This window comes from Dipteris shenzhenensis, chromosome 25 (genome assembly GCF_047967505.1).
Source record: "Dipteris shenzhenensis isolate YYH24624 ecotype China chromosome 25, Dip_SZ_1.0, whole genome shotgun sequence".
NCBI classification, from domain to species: Eukaryota; Viridiplantae; Streptophyta; class Polypodiopsida; order Gleicheniales; family Dipteridaceae; genus Dipteris; species Dipteris shenzhenensis.
This window is the reverse complement of record NC_141620.1, coordinates 41,824,495-41,842,351: the sequence shown is the minus strand read 5'-3', so window position 1 is coordinate 41,842,351 and position 17,857 is coordinate 41,824,495. Positions and strand designations below refer to the sequence as shown.

General features: G+C 45.3%; 1 protein-coding gene across 1 annotated transcript in view; it reads left to right on the top strand.

Annotated features, from left to right (window-relative positions):
- The window catches only part of LOC147885900 (Eukaryotic aspartyl protease family protein), an 82,411-nt gene extending 68,292 nt beyond the window's left edge, over positions 1-14,119 (top strand). Inside the window, exons 10-12 of the mRNA XM_087396456.1 lie at positions 13,413-13,514; positions 13,590-13,687; positions 13,837-14,119. Of these exons, the coding sequence (XP_087252582.1) occupies positions 13,413-13,514; positions 13,590-13,687; positions 13,837-14,002 (366 nt within the window). The 3' untranslated portion in view covers positions 14,003-14,119. The remainder of the gene's footprint in view (positions 1-13,412; positions 13,515-13,589; positions 13,688-13,836) is intronic.
- Positions 14,120-17,857: the final 3,738 nt, after the last annotated feature.

Below are 17,857 nucleotides of genomic sequence, written 5' to 3'. Positions count from 1 at the left end.
ACATTAGCTTTGGCTTTTGTATCACCATTTGAATCTGAGTCGGATTCCTTCTTCTTGTTCTTCTGATCTGCCTTCTTCTTTTTGCAACCCTTCGCGAAATGGTCTGGCTCATCACAATAGAAGCAATTCTAGGCTTTTGCCGGCTTTGTCCTTTGCCAGCAACGCCTTGTCATTGTTGTCTTTGTTATGGAGCTTCTTCCTGTAGCAGTAACGGACCCAACTCCTCAAAAGTCAAAGGTTTGGTCCTCTGTCTTGATGTGACAGTTGTAACCAAGCTCTTGAAACTCCGTGGGAGCATCCCAAGTAGCATCAAGGCCAATTGGCTTGAGACTACCTTCTGACCAACTGATGCTAGTTGATCCCTTACCACCTTGACGAAGTGGTCATGTACTGAATCTCCCTCATCCATACCCATGTTGTAGAGTTGATGCTGAAGAGTCAAGATCTAGGATGTATTATTTGTCTCGTACAGATTTTTCAGCACAGCCGACGCCTCTATTGACATGTTGGTCATCTAGATATGAGGAATCACAGAGTTCGCCGTAGTCCCTATGATCAATGCCAGGGCGTGGGCATCTCTATCCTCCTATAGTTCAAGTTCCTCTCCATCTACTGGTACAAGTATCCTCCCATGTCTGTCCACCATATCCTCGGGCTTCACCTTTGCTCCCGTTGTTAGCTTCCACAGTTTCCGAGCCATTAAATGACTCCGGATATTCACCTTCCAGATAGAATAGTTGGTCCCATCTAGTTTCCCAGAGTCTCCAAAATTAGGAATGGTGAAAGAAGGAACTCGATTGGAGGAGGAAGGAAGTGCAGTGGCTGAAGAGGCATTTGCTTCTGAAATCGACATCTCTGTTGCTGCTATACCACACAGCAAAATCGAAAAGCAAACTCTACCGTCTGTAGACAAGAACTCTATACACACCTGACTGAGTCACCCGCAAGGGCACAATCCTCCAGTCGTGGAAGTCAATTCCAAAGAGCCTCGAATCAGGGTCGTCCTTCAGCAAGGTCCCTGCCTTCAAGCTGGTGGAGAAACTTCCCTAGCAAATGGCAGAGTTCACGTGGAGCGAGGAGCCTAGGTTTTGCAGCTCTGGCGCGTAGTTTTTGATCTTCTTGGTGGCTCAAGTCAGCTCTTGTGCTTTCAACTTTGTGCTTTAGCAATATGGAATATTTTCTTTTAGAGGTGTGGGGTGATTGCAACCCTATACCATGTCGGTATGCTATTTTTTTCTCCCCCTTCATCATTGCACTTTATGCGTCCGCTTTGTTTATGCAACCTAGTTATGAGCAAACATGGGATAAAAAAATAGTGCTTCCATGCTTGCTACATTGGTATGAGAACTAAGTCTGTGGAGCACAGAAATGCAGAAATTCTCCTTGAGGATAGTGGGACAGCAAGATCTAGGAGGAGCACATGGATCTCAGTTTCTGTAGCATGGTTCCATCCCTTCCTCGCTCCTCTCTCTTTATCTTGGAGCATCTTCCTCTTGTTTTCAAGATCTCAGAAGTTCTTTCTTCATTTCTAGTCTCCATGCATGGGATCTTTGGTGTTCAGGAAAAAGGATTAAGTTTGAGCATCCCACAAGCGACTATTCACAGATGGGCTACCTAGCCAAGGCCTACCTACGCTTTGCAACCATCACGACCTCTCATCCTCAGGCCCAACAAATTGCCAGCAAGTTTAGTGGGGAAGAGAGGTCCCATCCACCTCACAAAGGAGTCCCCAGCCTCCCTAGTCTCAGAACTACGTTACCCATTAGAAGGGGTTTGGACTAGGAAAGATGGTAGCAAAAAATGCTAGAACAAACGAGGATGAGACCTCAATTAGAGACCTTCCCACAAAATGAGTAGACGGTTGAGTCTCCTCATGAGCACCTAGCCTCTTCAAAGTGGGAGGAGTCCTTCAACCTTCTATCATATGCTCCGTTTTCTCCCCTCGTATCACACGAGGTCAACCAAGTTATTCGTGAGGATCTATTACAGCTACACACATTCCGGACCTGGCTGGGCCCGAGTGATCTTCCAGTGAAGCTGGGCTTCTATAGAGATCACTTCTTACATATCACAGCGGGGGGTTTCATTGACCCACCAGGTTACACTCAGATTTATTTACCCCACTCACTGAGGATCTCTCTTGGGCAGTTTCAGGTCTCTTCACATAGACTTCGTATCGAGAGCGGTAGAGCAGAGCGACTACCCAGGGAGAGGTGCATATGCACTTTGTGTGACATGCAGGAGGTTGAGACACAGGATCACTTCATCTTCAGGTGTCCTGTTTACTATGAGATCCGCGGGCGTTTCTATTGCCTCTTCAGAGATAGCTATGGGGTTTTGGCTCGACTCATCTCCTACCCAGACCAACGATGTTTGGCAGGTTTAGTTCATGAGGCACTTAGACTCTGCGAGAGGATACTCCGAGCACAGCGACAGGAGCAGACTTCTTGCTTGGCTGATCCCTCTCAGAGCTATATCACGGAGTTTTTCCAGCCAGATCACATGGACACCCATGGCACGAGGCCTCGACATGATCGTGACCCGGAGCCTGTGACCCGACAGCTCAGACAGAGGGTTGACACATAGATCACACTTGGGGACATCCCCTCCATGTTTAGCGTCGGGTCTCGCCCATCGGGGGTCACAGTAGCCCTGGTTAGATGCAGAGCTATGACCAGGAGACATGCTAGGGCTGCACCTTTGAGTAGACGACAGCACTCTATCGCCGATTTCATGCCCCCATTGCCACATCCACCCTGATGTCTTGATGGTGGTGATGATGAGATAGTCGACTAGTGACATGACATGATTATGTTGTATCTGGGATTTAGTACTGACATTCTGCATATTTTGCATTTGCATTGGTGTGGATGCTCGTTTAGTAGCTCCACCACCGCAGCTCGTTTGTACTAGGTTTTTTACAGTCTCATAGACCCATTGGTCTTCCGAAGACATTAATAAACTTTCTTTCTTTCTTTCTTTGCCACATCATCATGCTCTGGATTCATTCCCATATAGGTCCAGTCAGTTTCAAGGCTAGCTTCTGTGCTCTCTTCACCACCTGCCCCTGACCCCCCTTTGCCCTTGTTGCCTCCTTTACCTTATCCCCCTCTTCCATTTGTTCCCTCCTTTATGACCCCGCTTGTTATTACTCGTCGCCTATGCCCTCGCCACGTCTCTGCTTTCCCTCCTCCTCCACCTCCTAAGATTCCCTTGCATACTTAGGTTTCTCAGTCTCTTTCTCCATGTCACCCTTGCAATGCTACATCCTCGATTAGACTTACCATCACCCACTGCCATGCCAATTTTGAAAAAGTAGGGGACTTAATGAGATGAATTGTCCACACTCTTGGTAGAAAGAGTGGTAGTGTGTGATAGATATTGAAATTGGGAGAATCGTATTGCAATTTTGCTTTCAATGCTATGCAAATATCATTGTGGAAGAGGGTGATCAAGGCAATTGCAACTGTGGGACCTACATATGCATGGGTAGTGTGTGATAGATATTGAAATTGGGAGACTTGTGCACAAATGCAATTTTGCTTTCAATGCTATGAAAACATCATTGTGGAAGAGTGTGATCAAGGTAGTTGCAATTGTGGAACCTATATGTGCATGGGCAAGTGTGACCTAAAGTGGGATGTAGACATCTATGCTTGAGGATGAGATACTTAGGATTAGCAAAGCCCTTGATCCTTTAGGCAGGGGTGGAGGAAATTTGGTTGCTGCATTCTCTTTGATGGCTAGGGTGATGTCATGAGGAGGGGTATCATCAATGTATTGGTATCCTTAGACAATTGTCGATACAGGTAGAGGAAGTACTAGCACCATTGCCGAAGTCATTTTTCAACACATCCGAGAGGCTATCATTGAAATTTGAGATAGGGCCTCAACTTGTGCTCCAGGTTGTTATAGACAACGCACGTACTTTCGTGAGGATGGGAGAGCTTGTGGATGTAGAGTTTCCTTGTGCTTCAATGGAGGGCATTGGTATGCTCCCTTAGATTGCTATTGTGATGCAGTCTTCTACTTTCTTTAAGAAGAAGCCAAAGGCCTTGTCCATATTTAGGGAGCATAGCAAGTTGGAAATTGTTCGACTATCGTAGACACACTCCGTATACATGTATATTGTTTTTGAGTGCCTTCAAGTGCAGTTGTGGAAAATGATCACATTCAAGATGTGACCATCTATGAGAGGTGTGTTTCTCCTCCTGCTTATCCCCTAGACACCACTCAAGAACTGGTGGAGCAGAGTCTAGTGTTTCTCGGTCCACACTTGGTTTTCTTCATCCCTTTGTACCATGGTTTCATATTGGATGATATGGAGTCAGCACATCACGTACCGAGATACACGATTATGCCAGGCTTCCCAACGAGCACTGAGCTATCCTGTCCTTCATTGCAGTGCATGCAACTCTTCGATAGATAATGACGCCTCAATTTGTGGTTGGAGTGGCCTAACTCTACCATGCCAAAGAGCATGACATTACAATGGATATGCTTAGACCACTGATTTTGGAGCAACATGGAGGTCATAGTGAAAGCACTCCATCCTTTTTTGATGTATTGCAAGCGACCGATTGTTTCTTTTGCGTGCTTGAAAGAAAAGCTTAGTTTATGGACTTAGTAGTGTGCTTTCGTGTGTTTGGGATTGAACACCATATGAAAGTGGAACTCCTGTGTCCGGATTAACAATGTCTAGGGTTCTATTCATTAAGTGGATGCCACTATGTTTGTGAGATAGTGAGTTTAGCTCATATCCCATATGCATATGGAATGCCACTTAGTTGCCCTCTCTATAAAGGCTGGTTTTCGTGTACATGTATTGTGCAGGTCTAAGCAGCCATAAATACAAAGAAAGAAAAAAAGTTTATCAATGTCTTTGGAAAAAAGAAAGACAGATACAATAAAAGCTAAGGGGTGGGGATACTAAAGAGGGCTCTACACCCAAGGGTGATGTCTGAGGCAAGAATATCAATAGAGAGGTACACCATGTTGTTGCTTGTGGGAGAGTACACAAATGCAAAGGAGAGAAGGGGAGGCAGAGATCTGTGTCAGTGAGCTGCCCAATCAGCTGCCCATGAGTGATTGAACTTATGTATACTGTTTGTGGGACTAACTTGGCTGGTTGGCTAAAGAAGAGATGATCTTGGATAATAGTGGCTCTAGATTTGATGCCGTAGAGGAAGGAAATCAGTAATGGAGTGCTACTGGTGCTTAGCCTAATCACTCTGTCTAGGCCCCTCTCTCCTCTTGTGTAGTCTTTGAGAGGTAGCTTGTTGTGTTTGACAAGTGTATCGGTACTTTCACACCAAGCTACAGCAAGCAGGTTCTATGCTCTAACAAGACCATGAGTAGAATCAACTCCAAGGGGCGGGCATTCCCAGCAGTCACCCTCTATCCCCCTAAGTCAAATAGTAAAGAGAAGATGTTTATGGTTCTCATGTGAGGGTCAACACGAGCATGAGTTTGTCGTGTTGTGCTTTTTGGATCTCGGTTGTGTTGTCTCTCTGGCTTGACTCACCAGAGAAGTTTGTGATCGTCCTTGGTTGGACTCAGACGAGCCCTTCTGGTGTCTCCACTGCACTCATTGGAGTCCTCTATGTCATTGAGCCTCAAGGAACAAAGTGGCTAATTAGGATGGGCCAAGGAATCTCTGAGTGGTCCAAATTGGCTCTTGAATAGGGAGTGATGCTATCCATGGATCTCATAGTACACAAGTCATCTGAATGCAAAATGTTGCTTTGCCTCAACCGCTTGCATGTTGCTTTAAGTGCACATCTGCCTTTCGTGCGGGATGTCCTTCTTGTCATGTCTCAATACGTAGGCGATGAGAGAATACTTGGAACTGCTGTCTAGTCAAGATCATCATTGCATATGAGAGATTTTAATCCACACATAGCTCTTGGATTCATGTCTATCTAACCATGTAAACGTATTATGTGGAACCCTACAAAGGGTCAGATGATATTGTATGTGTATTCTACAATGTGACTCTTTAGGTAAAAGCATAATCTACTACCCCTACTAAATGGATTGAGGCAATCCATGAATTTAAAAGATGAGGAGAAAGACATGTTTACTTTACTAGAACTTTTATAGGTACCCATTTATGATTACTTGTATATGTGGGTATCTATTTCCTTGGTGTCCTGTAATTGGAGAGTCTGGATAGATTGGAATAAGAGGCATCTCCTCAATATCACAAATGTCACCGTTTATGATATTGCCTCCCTTTGTCCTCTAATATGGTCCTAGGGGGCAGTGAGAGAGAGAGAACATATCCTCCAATCATAGTCAGCCATTGTGTCTCAAGCTCTAAGGGCCCCTACTTTTATGTGGCAGGGCTCAAGTGGGAGTAACCCACATATCAAGGTGTCAATGACTGGTTGGAATGTATGGCCCTCTCCCTCTCCCTCTCCCTCTCCCTTGTCACCCTCCGGGGCCTTTAAAAAGAGCAGTTTTAAAGAGGGTCCAGGTTAATTGTAATGGTGCTGGGTGCAATGAAGGTGGCCGGGGCTGAATTCGTGAGGCGCAAGAGATGGCAGGAAAAAGGGGAAAAGAGAAGAGGGGAGAGGGAAAGGGAGAAAGAGATGAAGGGGAAGAAGGAGAGGAAGGGGTAGAAAGGGAGAGAGAGAGAGGAAGAGAGAGAGAGATATAGAGGGAAAGGGGTGAGAGTAGGCAGCACGTAGGAGGAAGGAGGAGGAAGTAGATAGGATTAGATGTCACATCAAAAAGCTGTCTTTGTACGTGAGAGGATGGTACTTATATAGTACCTCCTTATTCCTTTAGACCCCTCTATCTTGCAAACACCCCAAATAAGATTTATCCTAACCCCCACTAACTTGACCCACTTTTGGCCTTCATTACAACCATCCCTCCTTTATAAAAAAAAATTTTGTCCTCAAAATTGCAGGTGATGGGCCCCCTGCTGTAAAGAGGACATACGCTGTCATGCATACCACCAGGGTCAAAAGGAGATGTAATATATGCCTGTGCCTTGGGTGTTTTGGCACCTCCGGGGTCATGTGGGTGGTAATCCCTTCTGCCACGATCATCATCATGATACTCCATAATAACATAAGTTCTTGCTGTCCCCATGTTTTTGGTTCTTCACTCCACATTGTGCTTTGCTGTCCACTTTTCTCCACATGTAAAGCATTGATTGCTTTGCCATATTAACGGTAGCTTCCATGAGCGCTTCAGTGTCTTGTCTTTGTATTGCATCTCTGGTTATGCTGTCCTTGCCAAATGTCAAGAACTGAAAATCATCTTCATTATAGCTGCTGTATTTGGACTCAAACAGCTCCATAAACTTCTTCAATACCCCAACGTGGCATGGATCTAGAATTCTGACAACACAAGGCATCCAATATTTGGATGCTAGTAGCATACATGTCTTTCAGACGGCTTCCAGGTGCATCTAGCTTGTGAACAGCCAAATAATCTGAGAGACGAATTAGGCCTGCTAAGAGTCATGTAGGCATGGTCCCATAAACTTTCCTTTTCACTGGGGGGACACCAAAGTCCAACCCCCAGACAACACAATAATCAAACACATTGTTTGAACCTATTTTGGTAGACCAAGGAGGGGGCATTGAATGAAACAGCAAAATGCTAAATGCTGTTTGACCTCCATTTGCTTCGGGCTGAAAAAGGTTAGCTGTCCATGTTGCTGTGGCAGTAAGAAGACAACACAAACTGCACGGAGAACAAAGGCTATCAGCCATGTGCAACCCAGAGTGCATGTGCTGACCCATAGTCTTGCGTATGCATGCCTGATCGACTGCATTTGAGCATCATTGAGCAAGTCGTCTCTGCCATAGTCCAACCAAGATCCAGTCAAGCCCTTTGAAGAGTACGCCTTCTTTGTTGAAGGAGAGGCATGAGCTTGCATACATTGATATTCAAGATATGCTGCAACAAAATCTATAACCAAATTACCATTAGCTGGCTGGATGCTTCTGCTCCTTTTACCACACAACATCAGTAGGTTGCATGTATCATGAACATTAAACTTGGAAAGACAAGGTCTAGCCATACATTCTCGTGCAATCATTCTGTTCCAACTGGCTCCTTAAGCTCAGGTAGATCCTTTGAAAAGCTGCCTCTGCTTAAGCCCTCCATACAAGGGACAATTTCCATGATTGATATCATTGTAGGGTTTCCAATCAGCTGATAAATGAGGTTCCATATATCCTCGTTGTGAATGGACTGAAATAGTGGCATGCACATAAGGCTCGGCTCGATAATGCATTACCCCATGAAAAGAATTGCATCAAAGTTTTCAGATCCATTGCCACAATGCTCAAATCTGGAAGTCCAATGGCTTCATTTCGGTCCAGGCTTGAAAGCATGTCTATTGAGCAGCCATTCATTTCAACATCATGATTCCCTTCTATGATTACATTTTGCATGTGGCAATGAAGGAACTGGCAAACATATGGGTGATCTCCCTGTGATATCAACACCCACGGACCTTCCTTGTTGGTAAGTTGTAATAAATGCATGCAGCATAAAGAAGCATAATGCCCTGATGACAAATACGCCAAAATTTGTGGCCCAAAAACATCAACATCATACTGCATTAGGACAGCAATCATAACAGCTGTATCTTGGGGCTTGTCTTGCTGGCTTATGTCTGCAACTTGTTGGACAAAGAACTATTTTACATATTTCTGATTTTCTAGCTCATAGGCTAGTGGTATCTGCAAGTTACTGGTAGGCAACTTCAATGAACTATAAGTAATAGTCCTGTCATCACCCTCACCCTCATGGGTCTGTTCAGCCTCATCATGTGCACACGGATTTGCTTTTGCAAGTGCCAATACATGGCAGCATTTACCACATGTTGTACCAAGCACGAGGACACCCTTGCAAAGTTCTGCCCTCGCATTTACAGCAATCCTATGAGATGCCATTGTTTTCCTAATGGCTGCTAAGTGTAGCAAGCAAAACTCCCTACTATACTCACCTAGTGAGCAGCAGTGAAGGGCATCAGTTATGTTGAAGTTGTGGCCATATTCCCCACTGTCATGCTCCTGAATGTGTTGTGACACAGCTTCAGGACTAAAACTGTCTTGCATATCTTTTTCATGCTGCACAAGCTGCTCCTTGTCACTATGGGTAAGTTTACTTTGGTATCCCTTGCTATCATCTATGTGGTCTTCTATATTTTCCCTTGCTATCATCTATGTGGTCTTCTATATTTTCATCTTTAATGGAGACCATACAATGCTGGATACTCACCTCCTCAAAAACTTTGTCCTCAAAGTTTGCATGCCTAGAAGGATTGAGTGTAAGTGCATCCACATCCTTATCTTGCTGTGCATCTTCATCAATATCACACATTTGCTCATCATTGCTTAGCGCCTCATCTATCTTTTCACCCATCAGGTCTGCTTCATTGTCACAGTTATGTAGGCTACTTTAAATATAGGCATTTCTTCCATCAGTGTACTGAATTGCTAGGGCTTCATCTGGAGCAATGTATTGGTCCTGCAAACTGATATAACAGCCCCCTTGCTGTCCATATTTGTTTCCATCATGTGGGCTGCTGCTTTTATTTGAGCAACTATCCCAACATAATTCTTTTGTAATTGCAGCTGTAATAGCTTGGAAACAACCAGATTCTTGTCCTGCATATTGAGGCATCGTCCACGGCTTTGAAACATGATTTCGCTGCGTACTAGGGAGAGGCATAGCTCCTCTAGGCATCATAGCTCCAGGAGACTTTTTGGGTGAATCGATATCCTTCCCATCCCCATCGTTTTGGTGCATAGAAGGAAGCGTGGGCTGCTTTCCCATCGATTGCATTGCAATGTGCACAACCTCTCCGATCTTCTCACAAATTTGTTCGCCAATTTGTTGGTCCATCTGCTTCTCTGCCGTGCTCTGCATCACCGATGAAGCATGCATGAAGTTAGTCCTTGTGCCATCAAGCGTTTGCATTGCAAAGCTAGCAGGTATACCCTTGGGTGCTCCCGAAATGACAGCTTTTGATTCTTGCTGTTCATAGCCATTTAGAACACTTATCCCCACAACATCCTTTAGTATTTGCAGCTGCAGTCACTGGACAACGACCCTAGTTTTGTCACATCCAAAGGCATCATCCATGGCTCTAAAGCATGGTTTGGATGCATGCTAGGGAGTGGCATAACATGGCTAGACTGCATACTGTTATAGGATTGCATAGCCTTTGGCATCACTCCCCTCGGCCTCATAGCTCCAACAACAGGTTGCTCTATGGCATTTGTATCTCGACATTTAGCATAGGACATCGCTGTCAAATCTAACAGCTGAATATGTAAGGTACAATTACCATCATATATATCCCGACCATGCAAGGTATTCCGTGCTTGCAATGCACTAGCCTGTGAGGCAAAATGCATTTCAGCTTGCAGTCCACCTGAAATCTGATGCATGACAATCTTCTCAATAAGCCCAAAAGGTGAAAATACTTGATGCAACACATCCAATGTAATGGGGTACAACAGATTGTGGATGGCAACCAGAAGGATTCCATTGGGCTGTGAATCTTCCCCACTTTGAAGCTGCCCTAATATTTTTGCATGTTGCATAAAGCCCTGCATAAGCTGTCCAAAACTAGAGGCATCGTATCCCATGTTCCCTTCATACGCATATGGCTGTCCCATGGTGTGCATTAAACCTTCGTGGCTGTCCCACTGTGCCAAATACATGCACATGTGCTCACTTTTCGCTTGTCTCAAAGCTCAAAATGTAATGGAGAGGCTAGGAAGAAAGTGCCAAAACACGCTCAAATGTCCATGGAGAAGGCTCGAGAAAGAGGTTGATGAAGAGGCTTCGAAATGGAGCTTGAATGGGTTGTGGAAGGCCTTGAGAAGAGGCTCGAAAAATTGACTTTTTTTTTCGTGGGGGGGTTCCCTATGTCACCTAGGACTATTAGGACAGCACTAACCTAAGACCTCTATGATAGCTAGTACATTGACTTAGTCTAACTAACCTAATCTACTAACTGAACCCTAGTTAGGTTAACCTAACCTAGCTAACCAGACCTAACTAACCTAACCCAAGTAACCAACTAAACGACTTAACCCTGGTATAGTCTAACCTAAGCCCTAGGCTGCAACGGATTGGCAAGGCAGCTTAACGGCTGAGTCGGCGGATTGTGGCAATGGCATGGCGTCGACGACAGATGCGCAGATGTAGGCGTGGTAGGGTGATCACACAACAAGCAAGGCTTGATGTGTGATCACGCAACAGGCGACGGGTGACCACGCAATAGGGATAAATGGGACGAAATGGTGCTCCTCTCTTCGAAGAACTAGATTTGGTGCTCCTCTCTTCGACGAACATGGACGATCTGGTAGAGAATGATAAAATCATGTGCACATCAGGACCTGACTTATCCATGTAATGGGCAAAGGATACCCTTATGCGTATTCTCTCTCTCTCTCTCTCTCTCTCTCTCTCTCTCTCTCTCCCTCTCCATCTGTCATGCCACCGCACAATGCACACGCGGCCATTTGTCATGCCACCTTCTGTCATGCACTTGTTGACTCTGCACAGTGCACACGCGGCGCTATGGACTAGAGACTGAGTTTGCGCGTCAGTCTCTTTGCGCCACTGCCCCATGTCAGTCTCCAAACTGGCAATCTCTCTGCACGACTGCACAATTTTGCTTTCCACACACAGTCCTAGATGTGGCATGGCTTAATTGGGATTATCCCACATATCAAAGTGTGAATGCTTATGGTTGGAGTATTTGTTTTCTCTATCACCACTGTCTCAGGCCCTTTTGGAGGACAGAGAGAGACATTATGAACACAGCCTAGACATGAATTGTGTGTGGAGTAAGGAACCACATCCTCCCCATTATAGTAAACAACATGCACATTAGGGTGAGGGCCTGATTGCCACATGTTGCTTTCATAGGGGAGCACGATTTTGCTTTCCACACACAGTCCTAGATAGGCACCTCTAGCGAGCCACATGCCGTCCACGAGACAGCAATTATTTGCTCTGATACCATCTCGGGATCCAAAAGGGCCACACGTCTTTGGCATGTGGTTCCCCACCACACATCACATGTCTACTCTGTGTGCCATAATAGGCCGTGTAACTGCCTAACTCCTAGGAGGTGACAAGGGAGAAGGCTATACATGCCAACCATAGTCATTGACAACTTGATATGTGGGTTACTCCCACTTGAGCCTTGCCACATGCAAGTAGGGGCCCTTAGACCTCCCTATTATAGTAAACACCATGCGCATTAGGATGAGGGTGAGGCACTTGCCTATGCAGAGCCAAGACTGTAGAGGAATGGAAATAAGATGAAGTTGCTTGTGAGTGCTGAATTTCATTCGTTCTAGTGGATATAATGGCTAGTCATATGGTCTTTTTTCCTTGGAACTCCCAGTTTTTATGGGATGATATGTGTTTCAAGTTACTATAAGACATATACAGCATCATGTCTGTCTCTGTTCCCTTTTGCAAGGTCTGATCCCACTCTAAAATAAACCCTTCCTGGCAATGCCGATTTCACTTCTGTGGACCAATAAGCTGACTCATATGTGTGACTGTAGCCGATAGGATCAATCGATTCCAGAACTAAACATGAGCCTATCTTATTGTGCCTGGCTTAGTACTAGACACTCTGGACTTGCCGAAGATTGCTGGCTAGCATTTCAAGGCACTGATATGCCCAAGTTTCTTAGAGCTCATCACAATTGTCTTTGCAATCTTGATTTGTTGCCAGCTTGAAATCCACAATCATGGCACTGAGATCCTCTGAACATGAGTAGAAAATGGCAATAATAGTGTAAGATGCACTAGGTTATCAGCACCTCAACATGATTAGAAAATGGCATTAGTTGCACTATCAAAGGTTATCTGCTTCTGCACGTGAACTGCAGACCATGGTCGTGAGGAAAGGGACTCAAAGGACTATACTGCCTAGAAACCAGGATGACTATAATTGCCCCTGCTTAGTGCCTGACAGGGCTATCTGGGGCTAGCGGATGACCGCCTCTAGTCATGCTTGACAAGGTCATCCTGCCTCAACTTTCTTGCCCAACTCTGTCAGTCTTGTCCTGTCTAGGCTTTGACAGGAGCTGCACAGTGATCTTGTAAATATACAGGTTTATGAGTGGAACTCCAGTGTTTTGCGGTGCAGTCCAGTAGTTGTATACATAAGTTGGGATGTGGAGTTGACAGGACGGATTTGTGTTTAACTTTATCGTTCAAGAAGTGTGAACTTTTTGGCAGAATAAATGATAATCTTTTGTGGAATTCCTCATCAACTTCCATTTTTGCGATGAATGCACTGAGCCAATATGCAAAAACTATGTTTGATGATCCTGGTCTAGAATCATGATTATTTGAGCAATAAGTTTTTAGACTGACAATTTGCTGGCCGTTTTTGCCTGCAGATGAGTCTAATAAATGTTACAAATTCTGGGGGAAATGTGAGTGTGGTGTTGGCTGTACATCTTGCCGCAACAGATGAGCACCTCTTGAAAAAGGCGGCAGAGGTAAGCATCTGCTATGTCTCCCAGAAAGGCATTTTTTTTGTTGCATAGCAAACTCTGAACAATTGTCTGCGGCAGGGAATTGTTGCGCGTCTCACAAAACATGTTGTTCACCTGAACGATGTTTTTGGAGCTTATGAATTGAGTGGGTGGAGCATGGAATCTGTGAATGATAGGTTTGTGTCATCTTGATTTGAACCAAGGCCTCTTATGCTTTGCATTTTTGTAGGGAACCATGCCTTACATCCATTAATTGTGGCAGCTTCTCAACAGCTCCCAGTTCCTTATTCTTTCTATTGATCTGAGTTTCCGATGTGTTTCTCAGGTCAAGCAAGACAGCGGGGCTTCGTTTACTAGTTTTGTTAGTTACTTCCTGTTTATTGGTAGTCTTTGCGGGAATCGGCTTTCTGATTTGGTGGTACCTGTGGAGATTCAGAGGTCAAAAATATATAAGCCTTGAACAAAATGTTGAAATGTCTGATCAACTATAGCCTGCGATTAATCAAGAACCCACAAATGAGAGGCAACATGTACAATATATCTTTCATTGTATAGGCAGATTGTTCAAAAATTTGCCCACAGTTCCTGCCAATTATTTTTGCTGAACCTTTGTAATCTGTTCCACTCTTGAAAGCAAATTTTAATTTAGTCATTTGAAACGTATTGCAAATGTGCTAAGTAGATTCTTAATAAAGAAATAAATTTTTTTGTAAATAAGAGCTTTGCTCTCATATTGGGACTCGTCTCCTTTAGAATGTGCTTTTTGTTGGGCTGCTTTATAATGTTGCGTTGTAGTCATTGATGCTTGCTATCACCCATGCCTACTGCAGTGTGCTGTGGACTCTTGGGAAGTCAAACAACATACATTTTAAAACACCAGTCTGAATGAATTTAACTTCTGTAGTGTGTGTGTAGACGGAGATACAACTTCGGATACTCTTTGAATAAGTGGGTTCCTTTTAAGAACTTGCATGGAGTCTCTAAATGGATGATAGTTAGGACTGCATCTGATTAGTTCCTCTTGAACCTTGCCTCTACTATCAGACATGATGTCACCATTGCGCCTAAAAATTGTGTTGAGATTGAGCCTGTAGTTCACTGATGCTCCAGAATTGTAAGGGGAGCCTTTTTGTCTGCTGGTGTTATAGAGTGTAGAACTTAATATCCAGATGGATCTAAGCTAACTGAAGATGAAATGTTGTTGTAGTTTCAACCAAATATTGAATCCAAGTTTCTTCCAAGCTAAGGGGAGCCCTTTTGTCTGCTGGTCCAGTAAAGATTTGAGCTTTACATCCAGCTAGTTCTAAGCCAAATGTTCAGGTTCAACCAAATGTTTGCCCAAGTTGCAGCCCTTTGATACCGAAAGCATGTGGACTATTTTTCATTGATCAGCCTCCTCTTCTTGATTGAGTTCTTGAGCTCTTGCGTAAAATTTAAATGAAAACTTCTCTTTAATGCATGATCACATATTTGGATATGGGTATATTACGTGTGTGAGAACATGTTCACAAAATGGTCACGGCATCCACCAATCTGGCGGTGAGACTGAGATGCCATAGAAAGCTAGTCATGCATAATGGTAGCTGATGAAGCCATATGAGAATGCTTAGCAAGTTGAAGGATCCATTAACGATTTACCATGATATTACTAATGGGGTGGCTTATTTGTCCAATTATCCTTGAAATCAAAAGAAATGGGGAGAACTGAAGCATGCAAAGACATGTGTGTCCCAATCTAGAACAGAGCTCTTGAAGTACTGTATCATCTCAAAACTATGCTCTTCTTAAGTAGACAAGGAGTTTCTTTAGAAGAGCAGTGCAAATCTCAGTCAAAATAGCTGCACCTCAAGAAGAAAAGTCTTTCAAGTGGCTGACCCAAAGCTCTAGATTTGTCGGTGGGAAGGCTTACCAGGTAGAGATTTCCTGTGTTTGACGTTCAAATCAGAGGTTGTAAACAAAAACAAAGGACCACTAGCAAGCATCACCTTAACGGTTGAGACGTGAGCGGAAGAAGGATGCATTTATTTACATTTGGCTCTGACGACCAAACTTGTAGCTTGTAATTACAAGATGGCTCATGGATGGACCTTTCCTTTTTCTCTGGCAGCCACACAGTATGGTTTTGGTTCTCATTATCGTACTTTGTGGCAGCAAATCACTTGTATGCTTTCACCTTTGGTCCCGATTCCCCTTTTGGAAATCCAGGATCGATTAGAGCATTGGATATTGACTTCCCTTGGGTCCTCCATAGCAATACTACACATCTTGCATATACTTTTGTTCAACGTTATTGCAAACTTTTTGGGCCTCTACAGCATACTATCCAAACTCTCCATAATTTTTGCTCAACTCATACCTAGGTCTCAAATTTTGATCAGTTGTTGAACATGAAATTGAAGGTCAATGGTCCGAAATCTTTTCTCCTTAGGAGTCTTCCTTTAAAACCATTTTGAAAGTGACATCATTATGGTAGGCATCCTAGAGAGAAGTTTGGCTTTTCTCAACCCTCATTAAGCCACGTGATCTTAAACGTTGATCTTCAAAGATCTAATGGTTTGAATCATATTTTCTTTCAAGGTCAAAAGCAATAGCTTTTTCACTCCAAATTAGCTCGCTTGCTTTCTCAGCAGGTTTTGTTTTTACAGATTTCGCAAGTGTTGAAAGCAATAGGAGGGCCAAACTTTTAAGTTTTGTGGGTATACGATCTCTAATTTGCTAGCCACATGTTTGGAGGGTTACCGACAGGTAAGGCCTGGCGGATTGGCTGCCTAGCCTTTTTTTTTTTTTTTTTTTCCGAAAAAATAGTGCTAATTATATTACTTCGAGAACAAGATACAAGAGGTCAGCTTATAGCTGACGGGCTGCGTTCACAAACCGGACGCAGCCCAAAAGGTAGCATAATAAATCATACTCTCACGGAGTTATATGCTGAGTGTGAATGAACAGCCATCGGGGTGGTGAGTAGTGCCACCGAAGGCCCTGCGTAGTCTGCTCGAAGAAGAGGCTCTGTGTGTCCCAAGCCTGGAGGAAGCGTCTCCGCTTCTCCTGACCAGCCCGGGAGTCTCCCTGAATCTGGTCCCACTGGCCTCTGAGGGTATGAATAATCTCACTCCAAATCTCCGCCATGATCTGGGCAGTCGATAAGGAGGTGCCACCGAGGATCTGCGCGCAGCGCGAGGTCCAGATGTGCCATCCTGTAATGCTGCTGATAATCTCCCAGACTTCTCCCGAACTCCTGTATCAGCCTCTGCTAGGTGCTGTGGGATACCCTCGAGCGGCCCCCACGTCCCCTGTGTGATAAGGAAAGTGGAGTCCTGCTGGCATGCCTCGAACAAGTGATGAAGACCAGGTGCGGTGCTGCACCAACAGAACGCGCCCCAAGTGATCACTCCTAGCTCTGGTGCTGCACGAGTAAGAAGCCCGAAAGTCCACCTCCACACTTCCTGGGCGCGCGTGCAGCTCCACAGGCAGTGTTTTGGTGACTCCTCATCCGCATGGCAAATCTGACAGCAACCGTCCTGGCCTATCTGCCTCAACCAGCTCCCCACTGGAAGACCTTTGTGGGTAAGAAGCCACAGGAAGTATGAGATCTTCCGCGGTCGCCAGCTCTCCCACAAGGCCTTCCAGAATGCCTGCAAAAAGAACCTGGAAATACCCTGTGCGTACCAGCTAGGACGCTGGGTGGGGGGGCGGCTCTGCATCCTCCCGAGAACTCGCTTGCCCAGAGTCGTGCTGTAAGCGAAGAAGGAAGTCGGCCCCTGTCCTGTCACAATCTCTGGCCACCACCACTCTCCTGGGTCCCACTCAAGCTCTGACAAGGCCCGCCCCTCCCAGAGCCAAAGACGCCAAAGCTGCAACTGGTCCTGCTCGATACTAGGGTCGGTATGCCAGACCTTCCCCAGAAGGCCTACGACCCTAATCCTCTGCCACGGGAGTAGGGGGTCGATGAGCGCATCCTCTCTCCTGAGTCGTCCATCCCCTGAAACCGCGAAGAAGGCGATAGAGGAGTCATCCAAACGTCCTGCGACCACCAGTGGGATGCCACGGGGGGTGAACTGTCCCAGCCAGTGGGTGTCTCCAGGCATGAGGACCTGAGGCTCAGGTGGAGCCAACCAAGCGGCTGGGATCGCACCGTCGATCTCCGTGCGTCTCGCCTGGACTCCGCGTGCACCTCCAGCTGCGTCTGCAAGATCGGCCATCTCCAGATGTCTGTACGTATCCCTCCAAACTCGAAGGGACCGGGCTGGCCCCCTCATCCAGCCGTCCCACCTGATATGTGATCTCTCCCCCAACTGAAGGCCCTCGGCGTCTCTGACCTGCCCATTCCAGACGAGCGGCTGGCGATC